Raw genomic sequence first — 24,558 nt, 5'->3', positions numbered from 1 at the left:
AGCGCCAGGGAGGACTCCGAGCTTACGTAACTACTTCGGTAATGTTTGAATCCGAGCCTTTTCGCCTACCGGAATCATCAGCGAGTCAAGCCCTTTTCACCTAAGGTACCTTACTTAGGCTTGGTGCCCAACTTGTATCAAGAACAAAGCGGTACAACCAGCCTCTTCAGGGGAGCGTGTTCCCGGAGTAAGCGGCTACGCCATTTCGCTTTAGCGTGTGTGGCGACAGCTGGGTTCCACGGCCTGGTCCCATCCCATGCATCGGATCCACACACCATGTTCCCCGTGCTCCGTCACCCAACGAGCAGATCCCGGTTGCGGAGACCCCACTTGTACAAAAGTGTGGGCGTCAATCCACGAAGCAGCTGCCACCACCTCAGCATCGTTGGGACTTGCAACCACTTGACGTCTCCTTTTCTCAACCTGAAAAATACAATCCAACTCTGCGTTGGTTACTGTGGTGCATGACGGGCAACCGCTAAATAAAATGAAAGATGATAGCTAAGGAAGTTGAAAGGTAAAGAGAAGAGAAAGCCATAAGTGAAGATAAAGTGGAAGAGCTGAGGAAAAGAAAGACATTAAGGAAGCGAATGTAGAAGAAGAAAAAGTGAAAGAAGATAAAGATTGAAAGAGGATAGAAGTTGAAGAAGATAAGTTGGAAATATACGCTAATACTTACGGCTTCCAAAAGCGTTTCACAAGGTAAGCTACACCCCGATATGGAATACTCGACGTGAGCTCGGCCAAAACCTGTGCTTAGGGCCAGAGTGATGTCCCTGAACGGCCCTTTGACATTTTACGTGACGGATGCTGATGAGCAACCCGGAAACTGAGATGTATCATGTAGCCGGTCGCAGACTCACTCGGGTATGCTGGTACACACAGCCTCTTCTTTCTCACCTTGAGGTCAAACTGAGGGCATTTCGAGCATTTTGAATGGGTACCCAATTACCTACATCCCTTGCGCAACCTCTTACATCCCGCAACACAAGCAGGCTCGGCAGGCTTGGTGGTCATGCCGTCACAAGAGATGGCAAAGAGGCGAGACGTTGTCGAGCCGTACGCACCAGCTGGCGCAACCAGATTGTTCTACGTTGATTCAAAGAGTCAAATCCCGGAGGAAGTCAGCAACTTCAAATGCAGCGCATTCGCTAACGACTCGCGGATTTCTGGGTATATGACAAGTACACGTGTACATCCCTCTCTCTGCCGACCTAGCACGTGCGGTAGAACGTTGCCTCGGAGAGGGCTACCTTCAGGTATGAAAGCAATATATAGAGACAGGCTTGTCGACGCGAGCAAGATCAATCCTCGGCAGTGATTTGCACCGGTATTGTTGATCCCTTTTCGGCTTCCTTGTACTATTCTTATATGAGCACCACACCATCTCCGCATTCTGTATCCGTAGCCCGGCTTTAGCCCAAACCCAGAGGCCCAAGTCGTGTCTTGAACTGAAGGTCAACAGAGAGCAAACCGAACTGATGCTATCAAACGTCACAGCACGTCTAATTTGGCTCCAGACATGGCTGGTAATGGTCATTTGCAACTTGTCGATATCATTTCGAAGGAGGGAGACTACCTTAGTATGCTCGGTATCATTCGCCGGCTCTGGCAGAATGGTGGCATGAAACTCCTCCGAGAGAAGCATCAGATGAAGATGAGTCTGCAACTTTGACAGAGAACGCACGACTTTTTGATTCGAGAGGTGTTCGTTAACGTATAATTCCGACATCACTTGATCGCTTGTGAGCCCCGAAATCATTGTAATCATATAAACCGGCGAGTTGGCATTCTGCGCTGTCGGTTCTGTGCGGAGACACGGTTTCATTTGAGAATGGGGCCAAGGCCTAGAGAAAGCAAAAGTCGTGCAGCTTGCAGGCTTCGATGTGGTCGAGTGTGCCAGGACCTCACGCAGTAACCGAGGCGCGCTGACCTGTCTGCAATGCATGATGAGAGGGATGAGTCGAAGAGCTGCGGGCGGCTCAGTGGCTCGGGGGGGTTTAACGATGAGGTGTGGATTTCGAAAAGCCAACGCAGGGGTGGATCTATCGCTTCTTGGCGAGATGCAGGCTGCGGAATTTTTGTGTTCAACACCGAACATCGTCATGGATGGTTGGATGCAGCATTGCAGCCAAGGTACTTCGTACCGTAGGCGCGGCCCTCATCAAAGCTATCTTGCGCGTTTTCCGGCAAATTTTTTATTCATTCTGTGGCTACGGCGTGTTGATGGGTTCTGCCAAGTCAGAGACTAGTGATAACCTTGGAGACGGCCTTTCTACGGTACTACGGATATGGGGAGCTTTCATCAAGCGTGGATTCATCCCTCGCTTCCAGATTCCCCGCCTCCTCTGCTTCAAAACTATCGGTACTTACGTACGGTACCGTCCTCAGCGCGGAACTACCGCTCGCTACGCTACGGATGTATTCACCGCCAGCTTTGTTCTTGACAGGCTGAGGTGGCATTCTACCATGTGTCAGCTGCGTTGGCCCGTTCCCTTTTCAACAGTTGATCGTCAGACACCACAGCCAGTGCGCTCCCCGACGATCCTCAATCGATCGTCGGATGGAGCTTGGCATTGAGCCGAGCGTCTGTTACCGGCCAGTTCCACCGGTTGCCGACCTGTTGTGGCGGAAGCCTGCGAGGTTTCGTGCACAGTCCCATGTGGTCATGAGAGGGTGTTTGCCGCAAGAGGGTAATTGCAGCATGCACGAGCAGCAAGAGGGAATAGGGTGTCGGGCGTCGGCAGCACTGTTGGGCAGGGCACAGCACGTGAAGGCCTCGGGCCTCCTGGTCTGATTGCGTGGTGATGCCAAGAAACGCCGAGAAAGGCTTGTTGATCGGCCACCGCTCCCGTGGAGCAAGGGCAGAAAAGGGAAAAGGGTCAAACGCTCGGATGCCCCAGAAGAGCATCGCCTCCTTGGCGTCGCGTCACCTTGTGTATGTATTCCGTACATACAGTATAATCCCAGCCGCTGTCACAACCTCGGGATGCCTTTGCACAAGGCAGATGGATGACTTGCCCTACGGTTATTTGAAAGTAGCAGAGCCTCGATTCGCCGGCGAGCGATGCCGCCAGGTCTCGCGGTCTGTTGGTTGGGCCACGGTGGTCAGGCAACCTTTGCCCGCAATGGTTGGTCTGCAGCACCCGATCGAATCGCTGGCCAGAGCCAGGCCCGACTCAAAACGCGTGCCGCGGACCCTTGCCGGCCACACGGGCTGAGCCAACGAGGGACTGCGAAGCACGCCGGGGCAAGTTATGTACTGTAGCGATCCCGCTTACCGCTTTGGTTCACCTCAGCCACACCACGCTATCCGGAACATCGGTGAGCCAAGCGTTGAACACCATTAGATCCGGGCAAAGATGCCGGCCATCTAGCCGCCAATACCCACTTCTACTTCTCAATATGCTCGCCTCATTGCGCCAGACTGCCCGGCGATGGCTAAGGTACTCTAACAATATGATGAACAACCTGGAACTCACTTGGCTGTGTGCTCCTTACCCGCAACGGAAGCTTCGCTCAAAGCCAGCTAATCGACTCACAACGCTAGGCATGACATCCGAGAGGAAACTTGTGTTTCATTCTCCATTCCAGTTAGCGGAGTACCTGAATATTCCGTACGAAACAAGCGCTCGTGACTTGCAAGGGGCCAGGCAAGAAGAACAACCATCAACCGCCCCCTGTGATACCTTGTCCATAGTAAACTTGTGGCATCTGCCGTCATTCTCAGGGTAACCTGGTGAAGCATACCTATTCCATCCGGATGTGGTCAAGTACTAGATACTAGATTGGCTTATTAGGTGACTGCACAATCGAGTTACAGGCGAGCCCTCTTTCCTGTGCCTGATTCATTTGCTTCTGTTTCTCGGTGTTCTTCATTGCCTTGTGGCTGTACGCGTCTCTCGGGCCCAGTCCCAGGCATCGGGGAACAACATTATGCAACTTGACGATACGGCCAGCGAGGACAGCGCTCCAAGATGCCTGTTGACATGTGCACTCTTTCCCCTTCTTCTTGTTTCTTCTTACACGGAAAGATGGTAAGGTATAGTCCTTGATATAGATTGCTTTCCAGGGAGGAATGATCCCAAACAATAACAGGACATGATAGCTCCGCTTGACCCATTTCCAAGGACATTTAGCAACACCAAAGGCACTAAAAAACGAGCCCAAACCCCTCGATGTTGGGAAAATACTTCTTGGCCCACGATTATCTTAGCGACCAAATCCCGACGTGCCATGCTCACCCACCAGCCAGCCTACAAAACAGTAGGTGACTGAAATCAGGTATGTGCTAATTTCAGGACATGATGGCCTTGAACCAAACGAGGCTACTGCAGTCCCACCTTGATGCCTGGAGAAGCTACACGCGGTTAACTTGAAGTTCCCACTGCCTCTGTGACGGTCAATGTATTTAGCAAATCACAATTCAACCATAGCTCGTAGGGCAACAGAATATCACATTTGCTATACAGCACGATGATAGTGCTCGTGGCACCTTCATACTTATTCACGATCCTGTGAAGTATCGCCATCCGTCATGACAAGTCGCCCCATTCCCGCGGGCGGGTATCAGGTATTCGAACTGCCCCTAAGAGGGATGTATTCCCTCCAGCCTACCATCAACTTCTAGAATTCCCAACTTGAAAGTGATGCTCTCATCGCCCAAACCACCGGATATTGGAGGCAATTATTGAATCTGTTTCAAGAACGCTATTCGCTCTACGCTCGCTTGCTGTACTCCGAGAGTTGGCTGTCTTTGAACCCAGAGGATGTGCTAGATCGCATTGACAGAAACAGCTTGACACATCTCTCTCATATCTGCCACAAACCCACTCAGGGCCCGTTCCTATCCGCATCCGCATCGGGATTATAGTGCGTCTCGCCCAGCAGGCCGCTGCCAGGTGCTGTTTGCGCCGTCATGGCGTTTGGCGGCGGAGCCTGGGGCTGGCTCTGCACGGTCGGCCCGGTCGCCGACGGGATAGGCGGAACCACGGCAGGCGGGACTGGCGCGCTTTGTGCCCGGGCGGCGGCGGTGGCAGTGGCGGCGTGCAGACGCTGGTCGAGGGCCCGGAGCGCGAGCGCCCTCCTCCTCTCCGCTTCGGCGCGGGCACTTCCCGGAGCGCCGCGGTGGGAGAAGCCGTGGCTGTGGTCGCCGCGGGCGGCGGAGATGTCGGCGGCACTGAAGGGCACGCACAGGCGCATGGCCACGAGCACGTCGAACACGTGGTCCGAGATGGCCGCGACCAGAGGCCGCACGGGGCCGGGGAAGAACTCGGCAATGGCAAAGGTGTCGCTAGCGTCGCCGCGGAGGGAGTTCGGCTGGGATGTGTCGAGGTCTGGGAAGGCGACCTTGTAAAAGCGCAGATAGGTCCAGCTGACGAGGAAGCCGTAGACGGCGAGGAAGAAGGAGGCGATGGTGAGCATGGGCGTGAGGCAGAGGAGGGTAACGAGCCCGATGTAGAGTAGCGGGAAGCGGGGAACGCGCAGGGAGAGCAGGCCCCTGAAGAGCGTCACGGTGTGCGCCGGGACTAGCTGGCTGAAGGCGACGAGGAAGGAGATTTGCAGGGGGATGGTGCCCGCAATGGTCATGAGCCTGGTGGAAGATCCGAGTTAGCATAGTGCGAAATGATCAGTCCGACTAGACCATGAAGCCGGCGTATACATACGTCCATGCCTCATTTCGTGTGAGGGCGAAGAATAGAATGGAAGTGCCGAAGCAGAGGGTGTTGGGCACGAGGGACGTGACGAGCAGGAACTTGGCGAACTCGCGCGAGGACCAAGCACGCTCCAGGTAGCGGCCGCCATTGTAAAGGGTGAGGCAGGCAATCGACAAGGTGAAGACGTTGCTCTCGACGAAGGTTGTTGTGAGGAAGGTCCAGGGGTAGATGAGGGAGAGTTGTGGGACGAGGTTGAGGTAGGGGATGACGATTTCTGAGTTTGCCGTCCATTGTCGATACCGGATTGCCGCACTCAGCACCGACTGCAGCCCCAGTGCAATGAGCACGATGCGGGTGACTGGCGGGATGTTTATTCGAGGTGGCATGGCGGGCTGGCAGCCGTAGTCGACTTGTGCCTGGGTTGGAGATATGGTCGCAGCCGGCAACTGCGCGGGTCGGCGCTTTCGATGGACAAGTGCTCAGGCCAGCTGCCATAGCCGAAATTCCCCCGGCCTGTCTGATGAATCCCGCCCATGTCCATCTCGAGCTCAGGCGCGAAATCGTATTGTAAATTCCAGTACTGTAACGTCTTGGCATGAAACTGCCTCACCAAAAAGCGTTCAATGTGAGTAAGATCGGAACTATATGGAGTGCGGGTCCATAACAAGGCCTATTCTGCCCTTTGTCCTTGTTGCACACTCATCCAAATTGAGGATTGGAAAAATCGATATGAATACGGTTGCTTCTACGACAAGGTTGACAGCTGGAGTCCCCTAGTAGGGACGGAGCTGGGATCAGGCTGAAATATATTGGTTGACGTGTTTTCGTGTGCGAAGATTCTTGAACTCAGCCGTTCCTCGTCTCTTAAATGATAATCCGTACAGTTAGTCGTTCCCAACAATGTAAACGAAGATAGGCCAATACAATTCATTTCTGTAATTTCCAGCAAAGCCTGAACCGCTCCATTCATCCTCTCGAGATCGCTTATACGAAGTAAAAGTCGATCATGGTTTTGATTTCTGTCCCCGGTCGCCACGCAGCACCCGCGGGGCTGCGCCGTTTGATCTTTGGCCTTGCTGGGTGAGCTTCCTTACCCGAAAAGGTTAAGCGTTCTTCGCCGGCGATTTAGTCGCCCGCCAAACAGGCACGATCTACCCCCTAGAGTTGGCCGCCGGACCCATGCCGCGCTCACGCTTGACAAGGCCGCAACTCGTGGTCCGAACGCTGCCAATGCAATCTCCAAATCTCGGCCGGGCGCTTTTCAAGGTTCCTCTCAACCCTTCAACATCGAATGCACGCCCAACAGAACCCTGAAAACGACACCCTCATCGAAGCAGCACCCGTCCTTGCGCTCACTTATCATATCTGTCAACATTGATAAAGCCTGCTTCATCATTTATCGCCACGATCGCCGCCCACCGGCTCCCAACAATGAAGGAGCTACTTGACACGGATCGTGTCAACTTTTTGATCTGGAGGTTCGTTATTTTCACCCGCCCCAGGTCTGCCCGTGGGGAGGCGGCCTCATCGCTAACTCGGCCTGCTTCAACTTGAACTACAGGTATTTGCTCGAATCAAGTATGTGCACTGCCGCCCGGGCGCTTTGTGAGGCCCGACTGCTGCCGCCGCGCTCTCTTCGTGCGCGTTGAACTGGGGCTCGGTGAGGTGAGACTGACGACCGCAGATTATCGAGAGACGGCCGCCAAGCTGCAGAAGGAATGGCGGGTGCACCAACCTCACAGGCAGTTCGACTTTGCCTCGCATGTCAACACGTATGCGCTGGTGTCACTCTTGAACAAAGGCCTCATCTATGAAGACTACCAAAGACGATTCGAAGCCGCCCAAAAGGTACGGCGTCTCCGGTTATTTTGCCACACACTTGCTCTGTTTTTCCCGTTGTTTGATTTTCTGGGCCCTGCCCTCCATTTTTATGGGTTGCACTCGGCATGGAATTGGCCGGTGAGCTGGTGGTGGCTTTGGGCCCAGGGGGAGGGGCACTAGTGCCGGGGTGCTGACGCTTTGCTCGCAGGCGCCTGGTAATGTGCCGGCAATGGCCGGGGAGCCTCCGCGGGGTGTGTTTGGGCCGCTGAAATTCCAGCCCGAGGAGCCGGTGGACGAGGACGAGGAAGATGATGTGGAATCGGAGCCAGAGTTGGAGCTGGACGAGATGGAAAACCCACGAAAGCGTGCGGTTGAGCGGCAGCATCATCACGAATTGACGCATGGATCCCCCGCAAAACGCCAGCGGCTCAGCAACGGCTACGAGAATGGAGCCGATTTGGCCACCACACCAATGGAAATCGACCCCCACCCAGACAACAACCACGCGTACCCGTCACCGCTCGAAGGCGAACAGGTTGAGTCCTCTATCCTGCGCACCGAAGGACCCTCACGCGGCACGCAGGTTGAGAAGGTCCGCGACCTGACCCAAGGCACCGTGTTTCTGCGCCTGGGCGCCGACGAGTCACCCGAGGCTAGCGAAAATCCTCTTGTGCTCCTCTGCGAGTGGAACCCCAGGAACCCGTCCATCTTGGCGACAGCTGGGACAGATGCGCTAGCCCGCATTTGGACAGTACCTAGTGGAACCGCCCCAGAGCAGGATCCAGGTCACGTGAATACCGCCAGGCCCTCGTTCATGAGCATTGTCGAAGAGGATCTGCCGAAGAATGCCACCGTCTCGGCTATGGCCTGGAGCTCAAGCGGCGACCTCATTGCGCTTGGCACCGAGCTCGGCACCAAGTCGCGCGTGAGCGTCTGGTCGGTTGACGGAACGAGCATACAGCGCTTTGACGGCCTTGACTCGCCCGTCACCAACCTCTGCTGGAGTCCCAACAGCAACTTCCTCCTTGCCATCAGTCCTGATGTGAGCAACGGAGCGGCAAATCCCGGCACTCTGCTTCACATCTCATCTCCTTCGTTGGTGAATTCCGTGTCTCATGTCCTCGAACACGACCTCCGATCCGACAACCTTGATGCGGCATGGATTAGCGAAACCGAGTTCCTCCTGTGCGGTGGCGACTTGCTCGTCTCCTTCAGGTGCTTGGGGCAGGAAATTGTGCGGAGCAGCGAGTTCCAGACAGCCAAGGATGAGCGCTTTACCCTTGTCGAGTTTGACTGGCGGTCGAGACTGGTTGCGACTGCTAGCGACAAGGGCTACATCGATGTGAGTTTCATGCTGTCCTTTGTTGTTAATAATATCCCCGCTGACACTGTTTGTGTCGCTTAGATTTGGGATGAGTCTGGAAAGCGCCGTTCGATACCAGCCCATGACGGAGGTGTCGCCAGCCTGAAGTGGCAACCGCTGCAGGGGGATCCCACTGATGACGAGAGATTGCTGGTATCCGGCGGCGAAGACGGCGCCATCTTTGTTTGGAACGTACGCAGCGCCGAGAACAAGCCCAAGTATTCAATCACAATGCCGCCGCCGCTTGCTGTCAACAATCTCTCAATGAGTCCGGACGGTGCGTTGATTGCTGTAGCGGCTCACGACAGAATCCTGGTTTGGAGAATGGGTGACCATGCGATGCCAATGGCCAGCTGGGTCCCGCAGCCTGGGTGGCAAAGCCCCGGATCCGGGACCGATGCGGAGGACGCTATCTCATGCTTAGGATGGGATTCTGAGGGCCGGCGTCTGGTGTACGGCTTGGAAAATAGAGTAAGTGACTTGGAGACATTGCGAACTGTCCGCTCACTGCGCTAACATTTGCCAGCTTGCCGTCATCCGCCTTCGGGAGCATGAGGGATGACAGGGAAGATGTCAATGAAGCCGAAGCAGTTCCACAGGATATCGCGCCGAGTTGTCAGCGTGGAGATGAACGCAGCGCGATTCGGAAGAGGGCCTTATCCATACTGATATATCTCAGCTGGTGTTCGAGCCTCGCCAAGTCCCCGCCAAAGAGGGCCGGACAACACGCAAACCCGAGCGAATGAGACACGAGGCAATTCCGGCGTTCAGGCAGCGGATGCATCCGCTTCTTGGACCTTCTCGGAGACCACTTGGAAATGGTCATGGCGTCCAGGTTGAGAGTTTCTTCCACTCTACGTGGTTCGACAATGATAACCCGGTCCGTGCGAAATCAAGCACCTCAACCTTAGCAACTTCACGGGACGGACTCATCGGAATGACTGGGAGCGAGTCTCTGCGCGGGATATGGTCAGATCCGGTCACGATCACTAATGCATCAGCTTAGCGGCGCTCACCTCCCGACACAACCCCCCGCTTGGTCATTACCAATATGTGCTGCAGAACCTGAGACCTTGCCACAGTGTTGAGCGGCATTCGGGAGAGATCACGGCGAAGGGGACGATTCATGTCTCATCCAACATATCCATTGGACATGGTGTGCCGTATCAGCCGCACAAAAGGCATGTCTAGAAGAAACTTGCAGGAGATGGCGACACAGAACATTCGTCCCTGTCCAATTAGAGGTTATGTGGGCGCGGAGGAACATGGCACCATAGCCGCTTGGTGATATACATATTATATAGCGCAGCAGCAGTTCTTTTTTGCCTGGAGTTATGGGCACACCGTAGGTTGAAAAGTCGAGCGTCCGATTCAATTGTTTGTAGCAATTCTGGGCGGGCTGCCACTGTTCCACCATGATATCAAGCGGGAAGAAGGGAGCTAGAGGATGTATAACAGCTAGTGACCCAAGCGGCCTTGTTTGTCTCAAATTCAATCGTTGTTTAGCTTTCATAGAACAGCTGTTACTGTCTGATGCCCAGGTCATCCTTTTTTTTTCTCTTTTTCTCCTTTTTTGCTTTTTTTCCTGGTACTCTGATGGAGTTATACCCATTGCTCGTCTGCCCGATTCCTGGACGGCAATTTCAAGGGAATAATCCTCCAGGCAGGCTCTCAGAAAGACTGGGTACGTGTTAGGCACGGGAGTTGTGCGAGAGTCACCTTTCAAATCCGTAAACTCGACTTCCCCATCGACCTTATCAATATAGCTGATAATCAAGTTGTAATGGATTGTGTAGACCAATGAGTTGTTGTTGCCTAAGCCTGCATAAAATCTTCCAAATTCTATGAGTAAATGCTTGGTATCAAAAACTGTTGCCACGCATGTCTTTTCCCAACCTCAACGCCGTTGCTCAAAACAGATGACCTCCGATGCAAGCATATCCAAGGCACACAACTCCCCTCTCTCCTATTATCTACATGCGTCTTCTCCATCTTCTTGCCCATTCACACCCTTCTCACTCAAACAGCACTCCTCGCATCCCTATCCAACCTCGCCCTGCTCGCGTTGCCCGAGCTCTCTAGGATTTCCTTCTCGTCCGAAGCATTCCCCTCCTCCGAAGCAGCGGCGGGAGCTCCACGGGGAGGGAAGGTCGGGGCAAAGGCGCTCTTCTCCCTGATCTTGTGGCCGTACAGGTAGAAGACGATGGGGATGGGCACCAGCGCGGCGGCGACGCATCCCAGAAGCGTCGACGCCCACTCGATGCCCATGCCCTGGAACATGTACTTGGAGAAGAGCGGGAAGCCGGCGCCGGCCAGGGACCGCAGGAAGGTATTGCCGGCGATCGCCGACGCGGCGAACATGAGGTAGGCGTCGACCAGGTAGTTGAGCGCCTGCAGAAAGATGGACGCCAGGCCAAACCCCGTGAGCAGGCCCGACAGCGTCGGCACGATCCAGTGGATGTCAGCGCGGTAGCCGGACCATCCAAACCAAAACAGGCCCGCCGCGAAGGCCACGCCGCCTGCGATGACGCTCGGCAGCCGCCACTCGGGGACGGGCACGCCGTTGTTGGCGGCCAGCTTGCGCTGGTACCACGGCTGCTGCAGCAGGACGGTGACGCCGGCGATGAGCTGGCCCGCGATCATGCCGAAGAAGGTCAGGCCCGCGACGCCGGCCGACATGCGGTGCACGCCCTGGAAGACAAAGGGGTAGGCCGTCAGGAACAGGTACAGCAGGCCGTAGATGAAGGCCATGTAGAGGGACAGGAGCAGGACGATGGGCTCGGTAAAGAGCAGGCGCATGGGGCGCGAGAAGTTCTTGGTGATGAGCTCGCGCACGTCAATCTCAATCTCCTCTTGCTTCGCGTGGATACCCCAGTTGAGGGTGCGGCGGCGCAGCTCGGCGGCCTTGCCGACGAGGATGGTGGGCGGGTACGTCTCCTCCAGGAAGAACAAGTTGAGAAAGAAGGCGAGGAAGCCCATGAAGGAGACAATGTACGAGGTCCAGCGCCAGCCGAGATACGACTCGACAATGAAGCCGCCGATGAAGGGCGCCAGCAGCGGGCCGGTGAAGACGGTCATGGAGAAGACGGTGATGGCGATGCCGCGGGTCCGGTTGTCAAACATGTCGGAGAAGACGGCGGCGACGACGGCAAGGGGGCAGGCGCCGAAGAAGCCGGCGAAGAAGCGCGTGATGAGCACCGTCTGAAGGTCCTTGCCAACGGCGTTGGCGATGTTGAAGATGGCGAAGCCGAACATGGACGTGACGAGGGGTAGACGGCGGCCCTTGAGCTCGGAGAGGGGCGCCCAGAAGGTCGGGCCCGTCGCGAAGCCAAGGACGTAGAAAGAGACGCCGAGCAGGGAGACCTCGGAGGAGACACCGAATTCGACGCCGACTGCGGCCGTTGCCGCTGAGAAGATGCTCGACCCGAAGGCCGCTGTCATGGTAGTGAAGCCGAGCATAGCAGCGGTAAGCAACCTGGAGAGGGTAGTTGTGTTAGCCTCGAGTGACCACGACGACAATCAGGGGGTAGTGAGCAAGCATACTTCTTCCTGATCGGCCAGTTCTGCGCATGGAGAGGGTCATCGGGCCCATCAAACTCGACAACGTAGTCCTCCTGGTTTGGTAGTAGCGGCGGGTATGGCTTGCCGGCGCCAAAGTTGGGCAGCGGCTTCTTCCACTCCTTGCTCTTGGCCCTCCCAACGGTCCCGCTGTGTTGACTCCGGGCCGTGTGGATGCGGCTCAACTCCGTCTGATGGCGCTCCAGGTCCCGTTGTGTCTCGACTCGGCTCATCTGAACCCCGCGGTGTGATGACTCGGCGGATGAGCTCGACACGGACGACGCTGAGATTACTCGCTCAATCTCTTCGCTACGGCGCTCCCGGGAGGCATCCCGCTCGGCCTCCTCAACAGCGCGGTCGATGGGGTTCTCAATCATTGTGACGTTCCTTCCGGATAAGGCCCGGTATCCCGCGGCGGTCTGATGGTCCTTTGAAGTATCCAGCGATGGTTTGTAGTCCTATGAGGTATCAGGTTGGTGGAGAGCGTTTCAACAGCACAGCATGCCAAAGGAGAGGAAAGAAGACAGCAATAAAACCCGAGTTCTACGGTGTAGGTAGAAGCGAGCGGATATTGGTCAATAAGTCTCAAGGTTCGTCTTGTGTGCGTCTATGATGAAAAGCAGGAATATAATGAATGGATGATGAAATTCGCCTCCCATTCGTGGGCCTGCCCTCCTAATAAAGCATCTGGATCGACACATCCCGGATATATTTTCGCTTTTACGTCTTGTCTGCGGCTCAAGATCTGTTAGTTCCAAGGGAACAGAAAAACTGGAGCCCACAGGCACTGCCGGGTCGTTCCAAAAACGGTCCTAAGATTGTGTTTTCTCCGGCCCATGATGCGGTCTCGGCATTCGCGCTTTCAAGGTCGGGCGGGCCGGGCAAAGAATTACCAATCGGCTTGCGGCATGCAGCAACGCTTTCCCTTCCTCGCCTCAGCTGCCCGTCATGCGGGACCCGGCGTCTCTTCCTGCAGGTGCAAAAGTTTCAGGCGCAGATAAGCGGCTGGCAACGGAGCCCATGGGACGCCGTTATTTCTGAAGTCCATCCTCTTTCGCTTCGTAGAGTAAATTCTGTTCAGAGATCCAGCCTAGCGGCGTTCAACTTGAAGTTCCATTATCAGTGGCTCCATCGGGACTGCGACGTTGAAAAACCCGATGTGGAGCACAACCTGAGATCAGGAGATGGACATTCCACAAGCATTGTGGATTCGTGAGTGTGGATGGTCATTCGGTACGGAGTTCGCATGTAACATTGCTCATGGCGGACGCTGCAATTGCCCAGTATAAGCGCAATGCAGCTGAGTCAGCCGGCGCGCGCTATATTAGGTTGGACTTCCGGGTTGCAAGCTGGAGCTCGGTTCTACACGCAGTTTATGCAAAAGCGATGATGAGTGATGACCGACTTAAGTCCGGCGATCTTTGACGTGCTTTGACGTAATCCCGCAACGCAGCCACCTCGTGGATGGCTTGCATTGACCAATGAAGTCAGACAGGATCCGCCTCAGGAGCCACTCCCCACGAGCCTCGGCGCCACAGGGGTTTCTCAGACGTGAAGTGAACAGCAGAGTGGATCTTTTCTAGCCGCCATGGGAAATTTTTCTTCCTTCTAATCTTCCTTTGCTGCCCGACAAGCCGCCAAGACGGCCCCGTACACAGCCCGAGAATCAAATTCTCCTCCTTCGTCTTGACTTGCCGCGGATTGCCGTTGATATTCGAGAATAGCCTCTCCTTGGCTTCCGTGTTTCTCCTTTTTTTCATTCTTTTCCTTCCCCTGGACGACTCGGCGGTTTCCATGGCTTGACGTTCAGTTTCCACAGCACAAGCATGCCTCGGCACCAGCGGCCGCTGGCGGAAAGAAAAGCTTAACTCTACTCCACCACGTGCATCACGAAAGTCCTAGACCCACCGAGGTGCAAGTCGTGTTCTACTGCACGCCCCAGTTCTCGTGTTCTAGCAGGCCCGCCGCTTCTTCGAGACTCAGCCCTGCCGTCTCAGGATAGAACTTCCATATTAACCCGTATCCGGTCGTACATATTGCCGCGTAAAGCACAAATGTCCATGATGGAGTGAGCGCATCCATGAGGAGCAGGAATGTCAGCCCTATGACAAAGTTTGCGCCCCAGTTGGTTGACGTCGAGATTCCGCTCCCCAGCGACCGCACGTTGAGCGCAAACAGCTCGCTCTGCATCCACGGCACATTGCCAAGACCCAGAGCGTAGCCCGCGACGTACACCATGATGCTGACCAGGATTATGATCGCTGCGCCCTGAGCAGGCGAAGTGCTGGCTCGCGTCGATTGGTTGAAGACAGCCTGATGAAGGAAAATCCGTATGCTGCGAGCAGGAGTCCTGCAATCATGAACGGGATTGACCATAGCAGAATGCGCCTCCTTCCGATGCGATCGATCAGGAAGAGCGCGGCAAGAGTGACGAGGAAGTTGGTGACAGCGACGACCAGCGATGTGAGAGTGGGGATTGGGAAGCCGAGCATCGTGAAGATGGTAGCCGAGAAATACATCAGTGAATTCTGTGTAGGGAGCCGTCAGCATTTGGACGCAAATAGGGTGTTCCGTAGCACTTACAAATCCGCAGAGCTGCTGAAGCCCCTGAAGTAAACAAGCAATCGCCAACGCCCTCCGGTTCCGCCTGACCCCAAACAGTTCATTGACTGACCCTATCCATCCATCTCTCCCATCCCCGCTTACCCTCCGTAATCTCCTCGCCTCTGACTCCTCTCGGACCTCAATCTCAATCCCCTTGACCGTCGCATCCACCTCCCCTCTCCCCTCCTCCTTCCGCGCAAGCACTCTTTCCACAACCCTCCTGGCCTCGCCCACTCTTCCCACCATCACCAAGAACCTCGGGGTCTCCGGCATAGCCAGCACCACCAACCCTTGCACAACAGCGGGCAAAGCTCCCAGACCAACCATCCACCTCCACGCCATCCCATCCTCACCAAACTGGCCCAGCGCCCAACCAACAATATACGCCACCACTTGGCCCAAGGTGATGAAAACAACGTTCATCGTCACCAACCGGCCCCTAAACCGCGCAGGCGCCAGCTCGGAGATATACAGCGGCACGACAAAGCTCGCGGCGCCCACCGCCAAGCCGACGACCGACCGGCCCAGCACCATGGCCCCGATGGTGCCGCTGCATGCTTGCACGGCCGCGCCGAGGGCGAACAGGACGTCTGCGGCGAGTATGACGCGCTTGCGGCCGAGTGTGTCGGCTAGGACGGACGAGAAGGGCGAGACGAGCAGGGCGAGGAACGAGGTGGAGGAGGTGATAACGGACTTTTCGAGCGAGGTCAGCGGGTGCGGGTTGTCGGGCGGGGAGAGGGAGGTGCCGAGGGATACGAGCGTTGACGAGATCACGCCTGTGTCGTCTGCGGTGGGTATGGATGTCAGTAGGTGGTAAAGGGCTGCGGGGCATGGGAGAGGCAGGCGTTGGGACGTACAGCCAAAGAGAAGGCCGGAGATGCCTGCGCTGAAGGTGAGGAGGTAGATGAAGAGTGATGGAGAGGAGCTGGTGGTGAAATATTCGTAGGCGCCGGCGGCGTCATGGCTGTCGTTGTGGCGGGCGGGATCTCCCGCAGGAGAGGGACGTCGAGAGATGAGCGGTTCCTCCACGCTGTCCATCGTCGCGTCATCCCTGGCCACGGCGTCGTTGCTAACTTGGTGCTATGTTGAATGCAACATTGCCCGTGCTATCCGGATGTGGAGCAGTTGCCGCTGCGTCCCGGGGTGTGGTTTCCCCAATCTGTACGGATTAAAGTACGAAACGGAATTCGGCCAACTCGGCAGAAGCAATGTCGGAGGCCCGCGCCTGCCGCTGCCCGATCTCATGTCCGCCCCACTTTGCGCTGCCAAGAGATCTGCCCCAGGGTCCCAGCCACTTTCTGGATTTGAACGTCGCCCTGGCGGTGGTGCTTGGACCAGGGGCGTTTCAAACCAGTGTTTCGGTTGCACATGCAACAGAAGAGCACCTCATCTGGCACAGGAGCTTCTCGACGGCTGTCGCACTTCACTGTTCTGCCCGTCTTTCTGTTCTGCCATGCATTATACTCCTTCGAGCTGTTGTGTTAATTATCTGTTCAGTTGACCGCTAATTTATCTGTATAATCTCGTAATCTGGCGACATCTCAGGTTACATTCCCGACGCCATTCGCAGCGCCTGCTTTGGACTCGACGTAGCTTCACGATGCCCTCGCCATATTCCACCCTGCCCGAGCGCGACTCTTGGTTTGCGCCTCTCTCGATTGATCTCATCGTCAAGGTGTTCAAGACGACCTTCTTCCATCCGTTCGTGGCATGGATCATCCCGCTCTGCTTCCGCGCCCAGAACATGTTCTGGGACGCGCCACCCATGCTGGTCTCGATCGCGTGGGCCTCGTTTATCTCGCTGAGTTGGATTGCCGGGGCGATCAACGACCGGCTAGCCTTTGGCCTGCCGCGCGAAGTGGACCTTAGCGAGGAGGTCATTGTCATCACGGGCGGCGCCAGCGGGCTGGGCCTGCTGATTGCCGAGGTGTACGGTATGCGCGGGGCTACCGTCGCCGTGCTGGACGTCGAGGAGATGGAGAACGGCGAGGCTCGGGGTGTTAAATACTACAAGTGCGACGTCACGGACAAGGAGCAGCTCGCGTGGGTGGCGGCCGAGATTGAAACAGACGTAATTCTTCCCTTTCACTGTCCTTCTCATATCACAGAGCTCGCTAACACGCTGGTCATTAGCTCGGCACCCCGACTGTTTTGATTAACAACGCAGCCATCGTCATCGGCAAGCCCCTTCTCTCGCTGACCTTTCCCGAGATCGAAAAGTCGATTTCAACCAATTTGCTCAGCCACTTCTACACCATCAAGACCTTCCTCCCGGCTATGACGCGCAGCGAGGTTGGCGGTACCATTGTTACCATATCCTCCGTAATCGGCACCGTCGGCGCCGCCCAGCTGACTGACTACGCGGCCGCCAAGGCGGGCATATCGGCCCTGCACCGCTCGCTTGCCGCCGAGCTACGCGAGTCGCACCCGCAGATCCGCACCGTCCTTGTCACCCCGGGCCAGCTGAGCACCCCGCTCTTCTACGGCGTGCAGACGCCTAACCGTTTCCTCGCCCCCGTCGTCGAGCCCGTCGACGTCGCCAAAGAGGTGATTGCCGCGATTGATACCGGCCGGAATGCGGCGATCGGCATGCCGCTTTATGCGCGGTGGATTGATTGGTATAATGTGCTTCCGCTGGGACTGCAAGCCGTGGCCAGGAGGTTGGCGGGTGTTGATAACGGGATGAAGACGTTTGTGGGGAGGCAGGGGGCTAAGAAAGAGCAAAAGGAAGGATTGATACAGGGGTTCTGAGATAAACTTCAGAAGGGGCTAGGCGCTGGCGCCGGGCAAAACGGTGGTCAAAGGAGTTATTTTTTTTGGGGTCGATGAGCTTCTATAAGAACTGATGATTGCTCATGTAACTTCACCAATGCAGATATGGGATCAACGAACTGGTGTGACTATAGTCCACGCAAGGAAGTCGACAGGCTATATAGAGGTTATGACTGATCGTTTGATGAGCAGCGTATTCCAACGAGCATTCCACGGCTGGAACACAATGTATATTGGATTGTCCTCCGAGACTACCTCAGCCTTGCTACGAGCCAAACCGGTGTTCCATGTTCCATGTCATAGATTTCATCATCCCAGTCGACTTAGGGCTATCTCGCACCACGCTCCTCGAACACTCCAGGCAGCTGCGTGGTACTTGAAACAAGAGACCATGCCAAGCCCGTCCAAGCCCGTCACAGTCACACCAACCACCGTGAACTCATCAACCATCATGTCTTTCCAAGAGCCCCGCGTTGAGCCTTCCCTGCTGGCAGGACTACCGACTGAAAGATCGCAACCCCCAGCATGCTTCGGTCCATTCGCATTGTAGCGCAACCGAACAATCAGCAACCGACAATGAATACCACATCTTGTTGCTATAGTTATTATTGATCTTCTTTGAATAGAACAGAAGCATGGGCCTCGAGATAAATAAAGTGAGGGATCTTTGTTCCATCTACCAGGATGACCGAGGAACGGGGCCCAACGGAAAGCAAGTGCCGACGACGGCTTTCGCTGCCATTCACGAACAGGAAAACGCCTACTTCGGCAAAAAGTCGGGTATCTCCATGTGTGATCTCACAGCGGACATTGTGCGGGAATGCCTGCGACCGTTGCCCGACGAGAAGATCTACCCCATCCTCTCCCCAAATGAGAATCTAACCGTGGCGCCGGACGATATCATGGGCTTTCCTACGTCAAGCAAACCGTGTGACCAACCTACCTTAACTTCCGAGACACCGGCTTTCTGCCCAGGTTGATGCTCAAAGAAGCCCGGACTATGGAGCTCCTCAGACAGCACCCCTATCCCAACATTGTCGCGGTATCACGGCTGCCGTGTGAAGCGCGGGCGCATCAGGGGGCTAGTTCTCGAGACCTTTGCCTTTCAGTACGATATTGGTCTCGTGAAGATCCGTCCCGACCTCTTTAAAGGTGTCATCGATAAGGAGTGGGTACTTTCTCTGGACTACAACCAGCGCTCGACCATCTGCATGCGCTCGGCTGGCACACAACGACATCAACCCAGCCAATATCATGTTCGGCGACGGCGGTGAGCCAAAGCTGATCGACTTTGGGTCGTGCGAGCCGTTTGGCGAGCGTCTCACGTCCGCGGGGGCTCCTGGGTGGTGTCGAAACCGATCTCAAGCTTTCGCCTCGGACAAGGCAAATGATGAGCACAGTCTTGGGCTGCTGGGGCCATGGCTGATACAGTCAAGGAGTTGGAGGACATTGTATCGACGACTGCGGACTGGCGGTTGACTTGAAGGACATACCACCATTGGAGGTTCCAATCAAAGGGGAGGAGGCTGTGGATGAGGTCAAACTGTAGGGCTTGACAGTCTTTGTGTTGTTGATTTGCCGTGGCTCTCGGTTGTGATAGAGCGTCCCTGTGATCATGTAACCTTTTGGAGCAGTCAGCCGCAGTCCAACCAACAACAGCTCCCATGTGTGGTTGCACTAGACATTTCCATCCAGATAGAGGCAATTATCAATTCTGCAAATAAAATGACGAGGCCTACAACCTTATCTGTAAGCCTCGACGTACTCAAACGAACCCTCCATATTCCATACCTGAAAGCGGCTATTTCGGCGAACTCTGTAAGTGCTGTGGGGTAGGTACAGTACTTGGGTTGTTTAGGTTGTCGAGGTTGTACGGAATATGTTTACCCCCACGCTCGCCATCTTCTGCACGCCGCAGTCAGCTTATCGGCTTAATCCAGGACAAATGGGATTCGGATCAACCGCAACCGCGGCCAGAGATAAGTTAAACATTGTACTGCGTGGCTGAAGAGAAAACAAGGCTTCACCAGATGGGACGAACTGATGCTCAATCTTGTGGGGCAGAGCAGACGAGCTGTTTTCTTATCTCTTGGGCCAGCCGTTGGCCAATCAGAGTTGCCGTTGTGACTTACAGAACGATCCCGAGGAGAACCCCATCTCGATATCAGTGAACCCGGCGGGCATAGGTATGACACCTCGCCTCTCAACATCATGCGTCCCCATGATGGTGGCCCTGATCCTTTCAGTTGGTGTTGTTCAGCTGGGTTTAAGTTGCGAAACCATTATGGCGAATCTGTTTCCTTGACCTGACCACCAAGCCAAAATTTAAGACAGCTTTACAGAGTGTCTGCAACGCCTTGTCAGAAGAAACCAACTAGGATGTAAATGAGCAACAGCTGGCTGTCCCGTCTCGGCCCATTTCCTCCTCTTCACAGTGCGGTGCACTTGCAGGTTCAATCATCATTCTTTTCAGCTTCTGGAATTACATACCGAAAGCCTTCTTCCCCTCCCACAACCACAAAGCGAACCCAAACCAACGCGAACCGCAGGCGCGATCACCCAACTTCCTGCTAAATAGCCTGCGGTCTCTACAATGTGGTGGGATGACGACACCATCGAGCGGACTGTGACGAAGGAATTTGTCTGCAGCCGACTCGTCCCTGAAGAGATCGGGCGTCTTGACCAGCCTCTCGAATTCGGCGGCAGCTTGACCGATTGCACTTACTGGGAGTGGATTGACGAGAAGGCGAAAAGGCTTTTCCTTATCGTTGCCGACTTGGGCCTACCTGACCAGATCTTTGGACTCATCGACGACTCGTTGGACGATGACGATCTCCCCATCGCCCTCGACCAAGTCGAGCGTTTGGAGTTGACATCTTCCAAGGATGAGAAGACCGAGAAAAAGTTCTATCACCGCCAGTTTCACTACCTCTTGCGGCCCCTGCAGAAAGGCGGCCATACTGACTACGACGACGACGAGGTGGTTCCGCTGGATGCGGTCGACAAGAAGCATGCTTTGGGCCAGCACCTCGACAAGGTCATGGTCCCTAACGAACCTGGAACCGTATTGTGTCGCTGCCGGATTCCGCTTGGTCCGGGCCGTCTCAGCTGGGGAGAGTTCATCTCAGAGGTCGACAGCATCAAGGACGTGCAGAATCAGCATCTTCTGTCATACTCGACATCCTACACACATCAAGGGTACGGCTACATCCTGTTCACACCGGCTCCTGAGTACACTCTCAAATCGCTCCTGGCCACCACGCCTAGCTGTTTGAAGAATGTGGACAAGAAGGCACGTCCGCACCTCGTCATGAACTGGATTTACTGCCTGGTTGACACGGTTTGCTTTCTCCACAACCGGGGCCTCTCGCATGGGAACATCAGGCCGTCGACTGTGATGTTCTCCTGCGATAACCTCGTCTTCTTCTCCAGCTTCACTCGGTTCCACACCAGTATTCTAGGCGGCGCGACAGATTACACCTCGTTTGACAAAGAGGCATACGATCACGCGGCCCCGGAGAAGTTGTTCAAACCGGCCTCTACGTCTCCCACATCGAACCAGAGGTCAGCAGAGGTCAGCAACAGCCCAACAGACAAGCACGCGTTGACACCCAGTCCGCAAGCCGCCGACATTTTCTCCTTGGGCTGCGTCATCCTCGAGCTCCTAAGCTTTCTCTTCAAGAAGCATGGGAAACCATTCGCCGCGCATCGGGCAGCGAAACACAAGTCTGCCGGCCGTGGCGGCGCGGTTCCAGACTCGTCTTTCCACAAGAACCTGGGACAGGTCGAAAGCTGGATGACGCAGCTTACCAAAGATGCGACCAAGAGGAAGGACGAGCCGGTGCTCAGGGGCGTTGCCCCGATGCTCGCTGTCGTCGAGCACATGCTGGCCTTCTATCCCTCGGAGCGTCCGAGTGCGAACGAGGTGCGGGCAAGGATATATCAGATCCTTGCCGAGTCGTGTAGCATTGCGGAGCCTCATTGCCCACCCTTGGACAGTGGGCTGGACTTTACAATTGGAAGCCTCACCCTGAGCTCGTCTGCACTTGCGAGCGGCGGAAGCACTGACAGCATCTCGGGCCCAATGAAGCCGAAGGGTGGATTGGGAAACCGAGAGAGCAGGCGGACGGGCAGCCGAGGAAGCGGCGGGGGTAGCAACGGTGGAAGCAGCGGCAGCCTCAGGAGACTCACCGGTTCGACTGAAGAGGCACAGATGGATCGGGCCGTTGCGAGGCTTAAGAATGGCTCCCATGATAGCCAAACGACTGCACAGCAGTTTTTCGCGGAGAACAGGGCGAATAAATGGCAGACGTCGCTATATCAGAGTCAATACGGCTCTGCGCTTCGTGCGCTTTGACAGATGGCCGGCGGCATCTTGAGAGGGCCCGGTAGGGCATTGGGTGAGCATTTGATGGGCGATAAATGATGGGTAGCTTTCCGAGGGCTAGTAACCATTCAACCCCTCTCTAGCCATGTCCAGTACGCGATCGTGTGTTCTGATGCCGGCGATCGTGCCGAGACATTGATGTTGAGCTTGTCGTTATCCTTGGGTTAGGGTTGACCAGATCCCGTCCTGAAACGAACAGCAGCTTGCAGGCAACGTCAGCATGGTCTGGATTTCGATTCGGGCCGGTGGGCAATCGCGAACGCCGTTCCAAATGAACCTTCCATCTTAGCTGGTCGCTTTGTGTTCGTATGATACTTTTGCATAGTATCGTGGTAGGTATTCAAATTGTACAAACAGACCACCCGGAGAAACCTGCCGAAACAATCTTGGGCAAAACCCCACCATATGGCCCAGCGATCTGCCAACTGATTGCGCGATTCTCAGTACCTGCAAAAGCTCCATTGGATGTCGCACAACTCCACCTGCACGAACCAAGGCGGGTGCAGGTCCCAGCCTCCCATGCGCCTTGGCTTGGCCTGCATTCTAGGTTCCCTGGCCGCAGGTAGGGTTGCATCGGGGTCATCTCCCGGCCAAGATAGGAATGCGTCACAGAATCAAGGAAAGCTTATGGAGAAACCCGACTTGAAAAAACTGAATGTCAGTTTCAGCCATGAGGTTCTTTGCTGTTCTTTTGTTTTCATCCCTCCGTCTTGTCATGTTCAACCGTGGGACTCTCTTCCCCACTTTCTTTCATTTGGGATAACTGGAACCGCATCAAGTGAGACCGAACCTGGTTGCTCTGAGAGCGGGCCTTGCTTCCATTTTGGGAGGTCCTGGGACATTCACAAATTCGGGTAGCGTCATTTTCCATGGACCGGCAGTCACTCGCTTGGTCGCAGCCGGAAGAACCCATCAAAGACTACTAGCACCTCACTAGTGCTGCATCTAAATCTTTTGAACACCACGCACCTCCCCCGTCGCTCGTTATCCTCGAATCTCGTCCCGACACTCCCGGTGCAGGAAAGCCCTGCATGCGAAGGAACCGACCGATTAACACCAACCCAGGCTGTGTCACAGTCTCGGAGTCGGCCTCGATCCAGGCCTTGACCTATTTTTGAGCCTCTGTTGAACAACGCCGCTCCGCTAAGTGCGCCGCATTACGGCACAAGCGACATCTTCATTACGGCACAAGCGACATCTTCATTACGGCACAAGCGACATCTTTATCACGGCACAAGCGACATCTTTATTGGCAGCTTCGAACGAGGCCTTTTTGGACTGCTGTTGGGTGAAAAGGATAGAGGTTGCATATTGTTCTGATGAATGGATTAGCATCTCTTAACTTTTTTGACTCGAGAATTGGCTCTTTTCTTCCTCATTTCGATCAATCTCTTGGCGGCCGTTGAAGGATCACGATAATAAGCAATGAAGCTTCCTTGGCTTCTGCCGGCACTGCTTGGTAGCGGAGCCGCAGCAGGCCTCGACAAGGTTGGGATTGCCGTTGGCGACAAGGTCTGGACTGTTGAGAGCAGAGTTTATCTGGGGAAGGGTATGTGAAACATCGCGCATCAAGTTCATTCAGGGACGATCAGGAGCTTTTAGAGGAGCATCACGCCAACAAGTATGCAGGCATCACATACCAAGAACAAGACAGCGAGGATGGCGCCTCAATACAGTCTGCCAGCGCCAACAGCATTCCAGCCGCTCTAGACACACTTAATATGGATTTACCCGTGAGTTCACACGTCACCCCGGACACATGGCATCGACTGACCGCGAGCCCAGAACAAAACCAAACCTGGACTAAATTATCCTGACACTGGAGATGCCGCGCCGATCATCACGCTCAAATCAGCAAGCAACAACGCTGCTCAAAGCCCAGAGGATGGCCCCTCAAGTCAGCAGGCAGGCCCATCTTCAGGTCTGAGCCATGACCCGTCAGGCCTGGATGAGTCTTCGACACGCCCCTCCAGGAGGGCCGAGACGAAGAATCCGGCCTCGGCCAACCGTGCGATAGCAGGCATGGGCGTGGGCTTGGTTTCGGTCATGCTCATCTTCACCGTCTTTTTGTGAAATGCCTCTTCCCTTCCATTCGGTCCCGGGCGGTACCTGCGCAGCGAGCTTTTTTAGTTTTTTTTATTATTTTTTTTTCCCCGGGTTTGCATAACAGGGGTTGTCATGATACCCATGTTGGAAAACGACTGTTTGCTTGAACGATAGATCCACGAAGGATGAGCCATGGTTGGAGGCCGTGTCTCCGAGCGGTCCGATGGCGATGACGACTGGTAATGTCGGTGGGTTTGAAACTGGCCGCGGATGAGTAATGGAATGTATGGATGGCTGCATGCTTGGCCAGACGAGTAGTTTCATATACTTAATTGTTAATTACTGATCAG

At 55.2% G+C, this 24,558-nt stretch overlaps 10 protein-coding genes across 10 annotated transcripts; 5 read left to right on the top strand and 5 right to left on the bottom strand.

Moving 5' to 3' along the window:
- Nucleotides 1–1,076: 1,076 nt before the first annotated feature.
- On the bottom strand, nucleotides 1,077–1,949 carry N657DRAFT_648645 (uncharacterized protein; the record flags this gene model as incomplete). Its single annotated transcript, XM_062793558.1, has 1 exon — nucleotides 1,077–1,949. A coding segment is annotated over one exon (694 nt), but the record flags the coding sequence as incomplete, so codon positions are not given.
- Nucleotides 1,950–4,399: 2,450 nt separating this feature from the next.
- On the bottom strand, nucleotides 4,400–6,132 carry N657DRAFT_624479 (DUF1751-domain-containing protein). Its single transcript, XM_062790717.1, has 2 exons — nucleotides 5,667–6,132; nucleotides 4,400–5,593 (listed from the first exon to the last, which is right to left on the bottom strand). The coding sequence occupies exons 1-2, from the start codon at nucleotides 6,041–6,043 to the stop codon at nucleotides 4,834–4,836; spliced, it is 1,137 nt and encodes a 378-aa protein (XP_062644617.1). The 5' UTR covers nucleotides 6,044–6,132; the 3' UTR covers nucleotides 4,400–4,833.
- A 956-nt stretch (nucleotides 6,133–7,088) lies between these two features.
- N657DRAFT_636242 (WD40 repeat-like protein) lies at nucleotides 7,089–9,403 on the top strand (the record flags this gene model as incomplete). Its single annotated transcript, XM_062791407.1, has 6 exons — nucleotides 7,089–7,135; nucleotides 7,219–7,235; nucleotides 7,342–7,505; nucleotides 7,687–8,820; nucleotides 8,884–9,312; nucleotides 9,368–9,403. 6 exons carry the CDS (start codon nucleotides 7,089–7,091, stop codon nucleotides 9,401–9,403), a joined length of 1,827 nt encoding a protein of 608 aa, XP_062644616.1.
- Nucleotides 9,404–9,728: 325 nt separating this feature from the next.
- Nucleotides 9,729–10,537, bottom strand: N657DRAFT_143807 (uncharacterized protein). Its single transcript, XM_062785940.1, has one exon. The coding sequence runs from the start codon at nucleotides 10,451–10,453 to the stop codon at nucleotides 9,947–9,949; it is 507 nt and encodes a 168-aa protein (XP_062644615.1). The 5' UTR covers nucleotides 10,454–10,537; the 3' UTR covers nucleotides 9,729–9,946.
- Nucleotides 10,538–10,860: 323 nt separating this feature from the next.
- N657DRAFT_683326 (MFS general substrate transporter) lies at nucleotides 10,861–12,776 on the bottom strand (the record flags this gene model as incomplete). Its single annotated transcript, XM_062796563.1, has 2 exons — nucleotides 10,861–12,316; nucleotides 12,385–12,776. The coding sequence occupies 2 exons, from the start codon at nucleotides 12,774–12,776 to the stop codon at nucleotides 10,861–10,863; spliced, it is 1,848 nt and encodes a 615-aa protein (XP_062644614.1).
- A 1,549-nt stretch (nucleotides 12,777–14,325) lies between these two features.
- On the bottom strand, nucleotides 14,326–16,194 carry N657DRAFT_624471 (general substrate transporter; the record flags this gene model as incomplete). The annotated part of the gene is made up of 4 exons (XM_062790716.1): nucleotides 15,861–16,194; nucleotides 14,983–15,788; nucleotides 14,710–14,927; nucleotides 14,326–14,683 (listed from the first exon to the last, which is right to left on the bottom strand). The coding sequence occupies exons 1-4, from the start codon at nucleotides 16,039–16,041 to the stop codon at nucleotides 14,326–14,328; spliced, it is 1,563 nt and encodes a 520-aa protein (XP_062644613.1). The 5' UTR covers nucleotides 16,042–16,194.
- A 161-nt stretch (nucleotides 16,195–16,355) lies between these two features.
- N657DRAFT_692730 (NAD(P)-binding protein) lies at nucleotides 16,356–18,016 on the top strand. Its single transcript, XM_062797179.1, has 2 exons — nucleotides 16,356–17,074; nucleotides 17,137–18,016. The coding sequence occupies exons 1-2, from the start codon at nucleotides 16,604–16,606 to the stop codon at nucleotides 17,752–17,754; spliced, it is 1,089 nt and encodes a 362-aa protein (XP_062644612.1). The 5' UTR covers nucleotides 16,356–16,603; the 3' UTR covers nucleotides 17,755–18,016.
- Nucleotides 18,017–18,410: 394 nt separating this feature from the next.
- On the top strand, nucleotides 18,411–19,514 carry N657DRAFT_673947 (uncharacterized protein; the record flags this gene model as incomplete). The annotated part of the gene is made up of 3 exons (XM_062795715.1): nucleotides 18,411–18,703; nucleotides 18,794–18,927; nucleotides 19,022–19,514. The coding sequence occupies 3 exons, from the start codon at nucleotides 18,411–18,413 to the stop codon at nucleotides 19,252–19,254; spliced, it is 660 nt and encodes a 219-aa protein (XP_062644611.1). The 3' UTR covers nucleotides 19,255–19,514.
- An 854-nt stretch (nucleotides 19,515–20,368) lies between these two features.
- On the top strand, nucleotides 20,369–22,487 carry N657DRAFT_665899 (uncharacterized protein; the record flags this gene model as incomplete). The annotated part of the gene is made up of 2 exons (XM_062795313.1): nucleotides 20,369–21,872; nucleotides 21,989–22,487. 2 exons carry the CDS (start codon nucleotides 20,369–20,371, stop codon nucleotides 22,012–22,014), a joined length of 1,530 nt encoding a protein of 509 aa, XP_062644610.1. The 3' UTR covers nucleotides 22,015–22,487.
- An 817-nt stretch (nucleotides 22,488–23,304) lies between these two features.
- Nucleotides 23,305–24,268, top strand: N657DRAFT_143568 (uncharacterized protein). The gene is made up of 3 exons (XM_062785939.1): nucleotides 23,305–23,711; nucleotides 23,792–23,895; nucleotides 23,948–24,268. Exons 1-3 carry the CDS (start codon nucleotides 23,588–23,590, stop codon nucleotides 24,233–24,235), a joined length of 516 nt encoding a protein of 171 aa, XP_062644609.1. The 5' UTR covers nucleotides 23,305–23,587; the 3' UTR covers nucleotides 24,236–24,268.
- Nucleotides 24,269–24,558: the final 290 nt, after the last annotated feature.

Source organism: Parathielavia appendiculata (assembly GCF_033297405.1).
Source record: "Parathielavia appendiculata strain CBS 731.68 unplaced genomic scaffold N657scaffold_14, whole genome shotgun sequence".
NCBI lineage: Eukaryota > Fungi > Ascomycota > Sordariomycetes > Sordariales > Chaetomiaceae > Parathielavia > Parathielavia appendiculata.
This window is presented reverse-complemented; position numbering and strand designations above follow the sequence as displayed.

Coding starts and splice junctions, on each gene's coding strand:
- N657DRAFT_692730 (XM_062797179.1), top strand. CDS start 16,604: ATGCCCTCGCCATATTCCACCCTGCCCGAGCGCGACTCTTGGTTTGCG. Junction 17,075..17,136: donor CGGCCGAGATTGAAACAGAC/GTAATTCTTCCC, acceptor GCTGGTCATTAG/CTCGGCACCCCGACTGTTTT.
- N657DRAFT_624479 (XM_062790717.1), bottom strand. CDS start 6,043: ATGCCACCTCGAATAAACATCCCGCCAGTCACCCGCATCGTGCTCATT. Junction 5,594..5,666: donor ACACGAAATGAGGCATGGAC/GTATGTATACGC, acceptor ATCTTCCACCAG/GCTCATGACCATTGCGGGCA.
- N657DRAFT_143568 (XM_062785939.1), top strand. CDS start 23,588: ATGAAGCTTCCTTGGCTTCTGCCGGCACTGCTTGGTAGCGGAGCCGCA. Junction 23,712..23,791: donor CAGAGTTTATCTGGGGAAGG/GTATGTGAAACA, acceptor ACAAGTATGCAG/GCATCACATACCAAGAACAA. Junction 23,896..23,947: donor CACTTAATATGGATTTACCC/GTGAGTTCACAC, acceptor CCGCGAGCCCAG/AACAAAACCAAACCTGGACT.
- N657DRAFT_143807 (XM_062785940.1), bottom strand. CDS start 10,453: ATGGGTATAACTCCATCAGAGTACCAGGAAAAAAAGCAAAAAAGGAGA.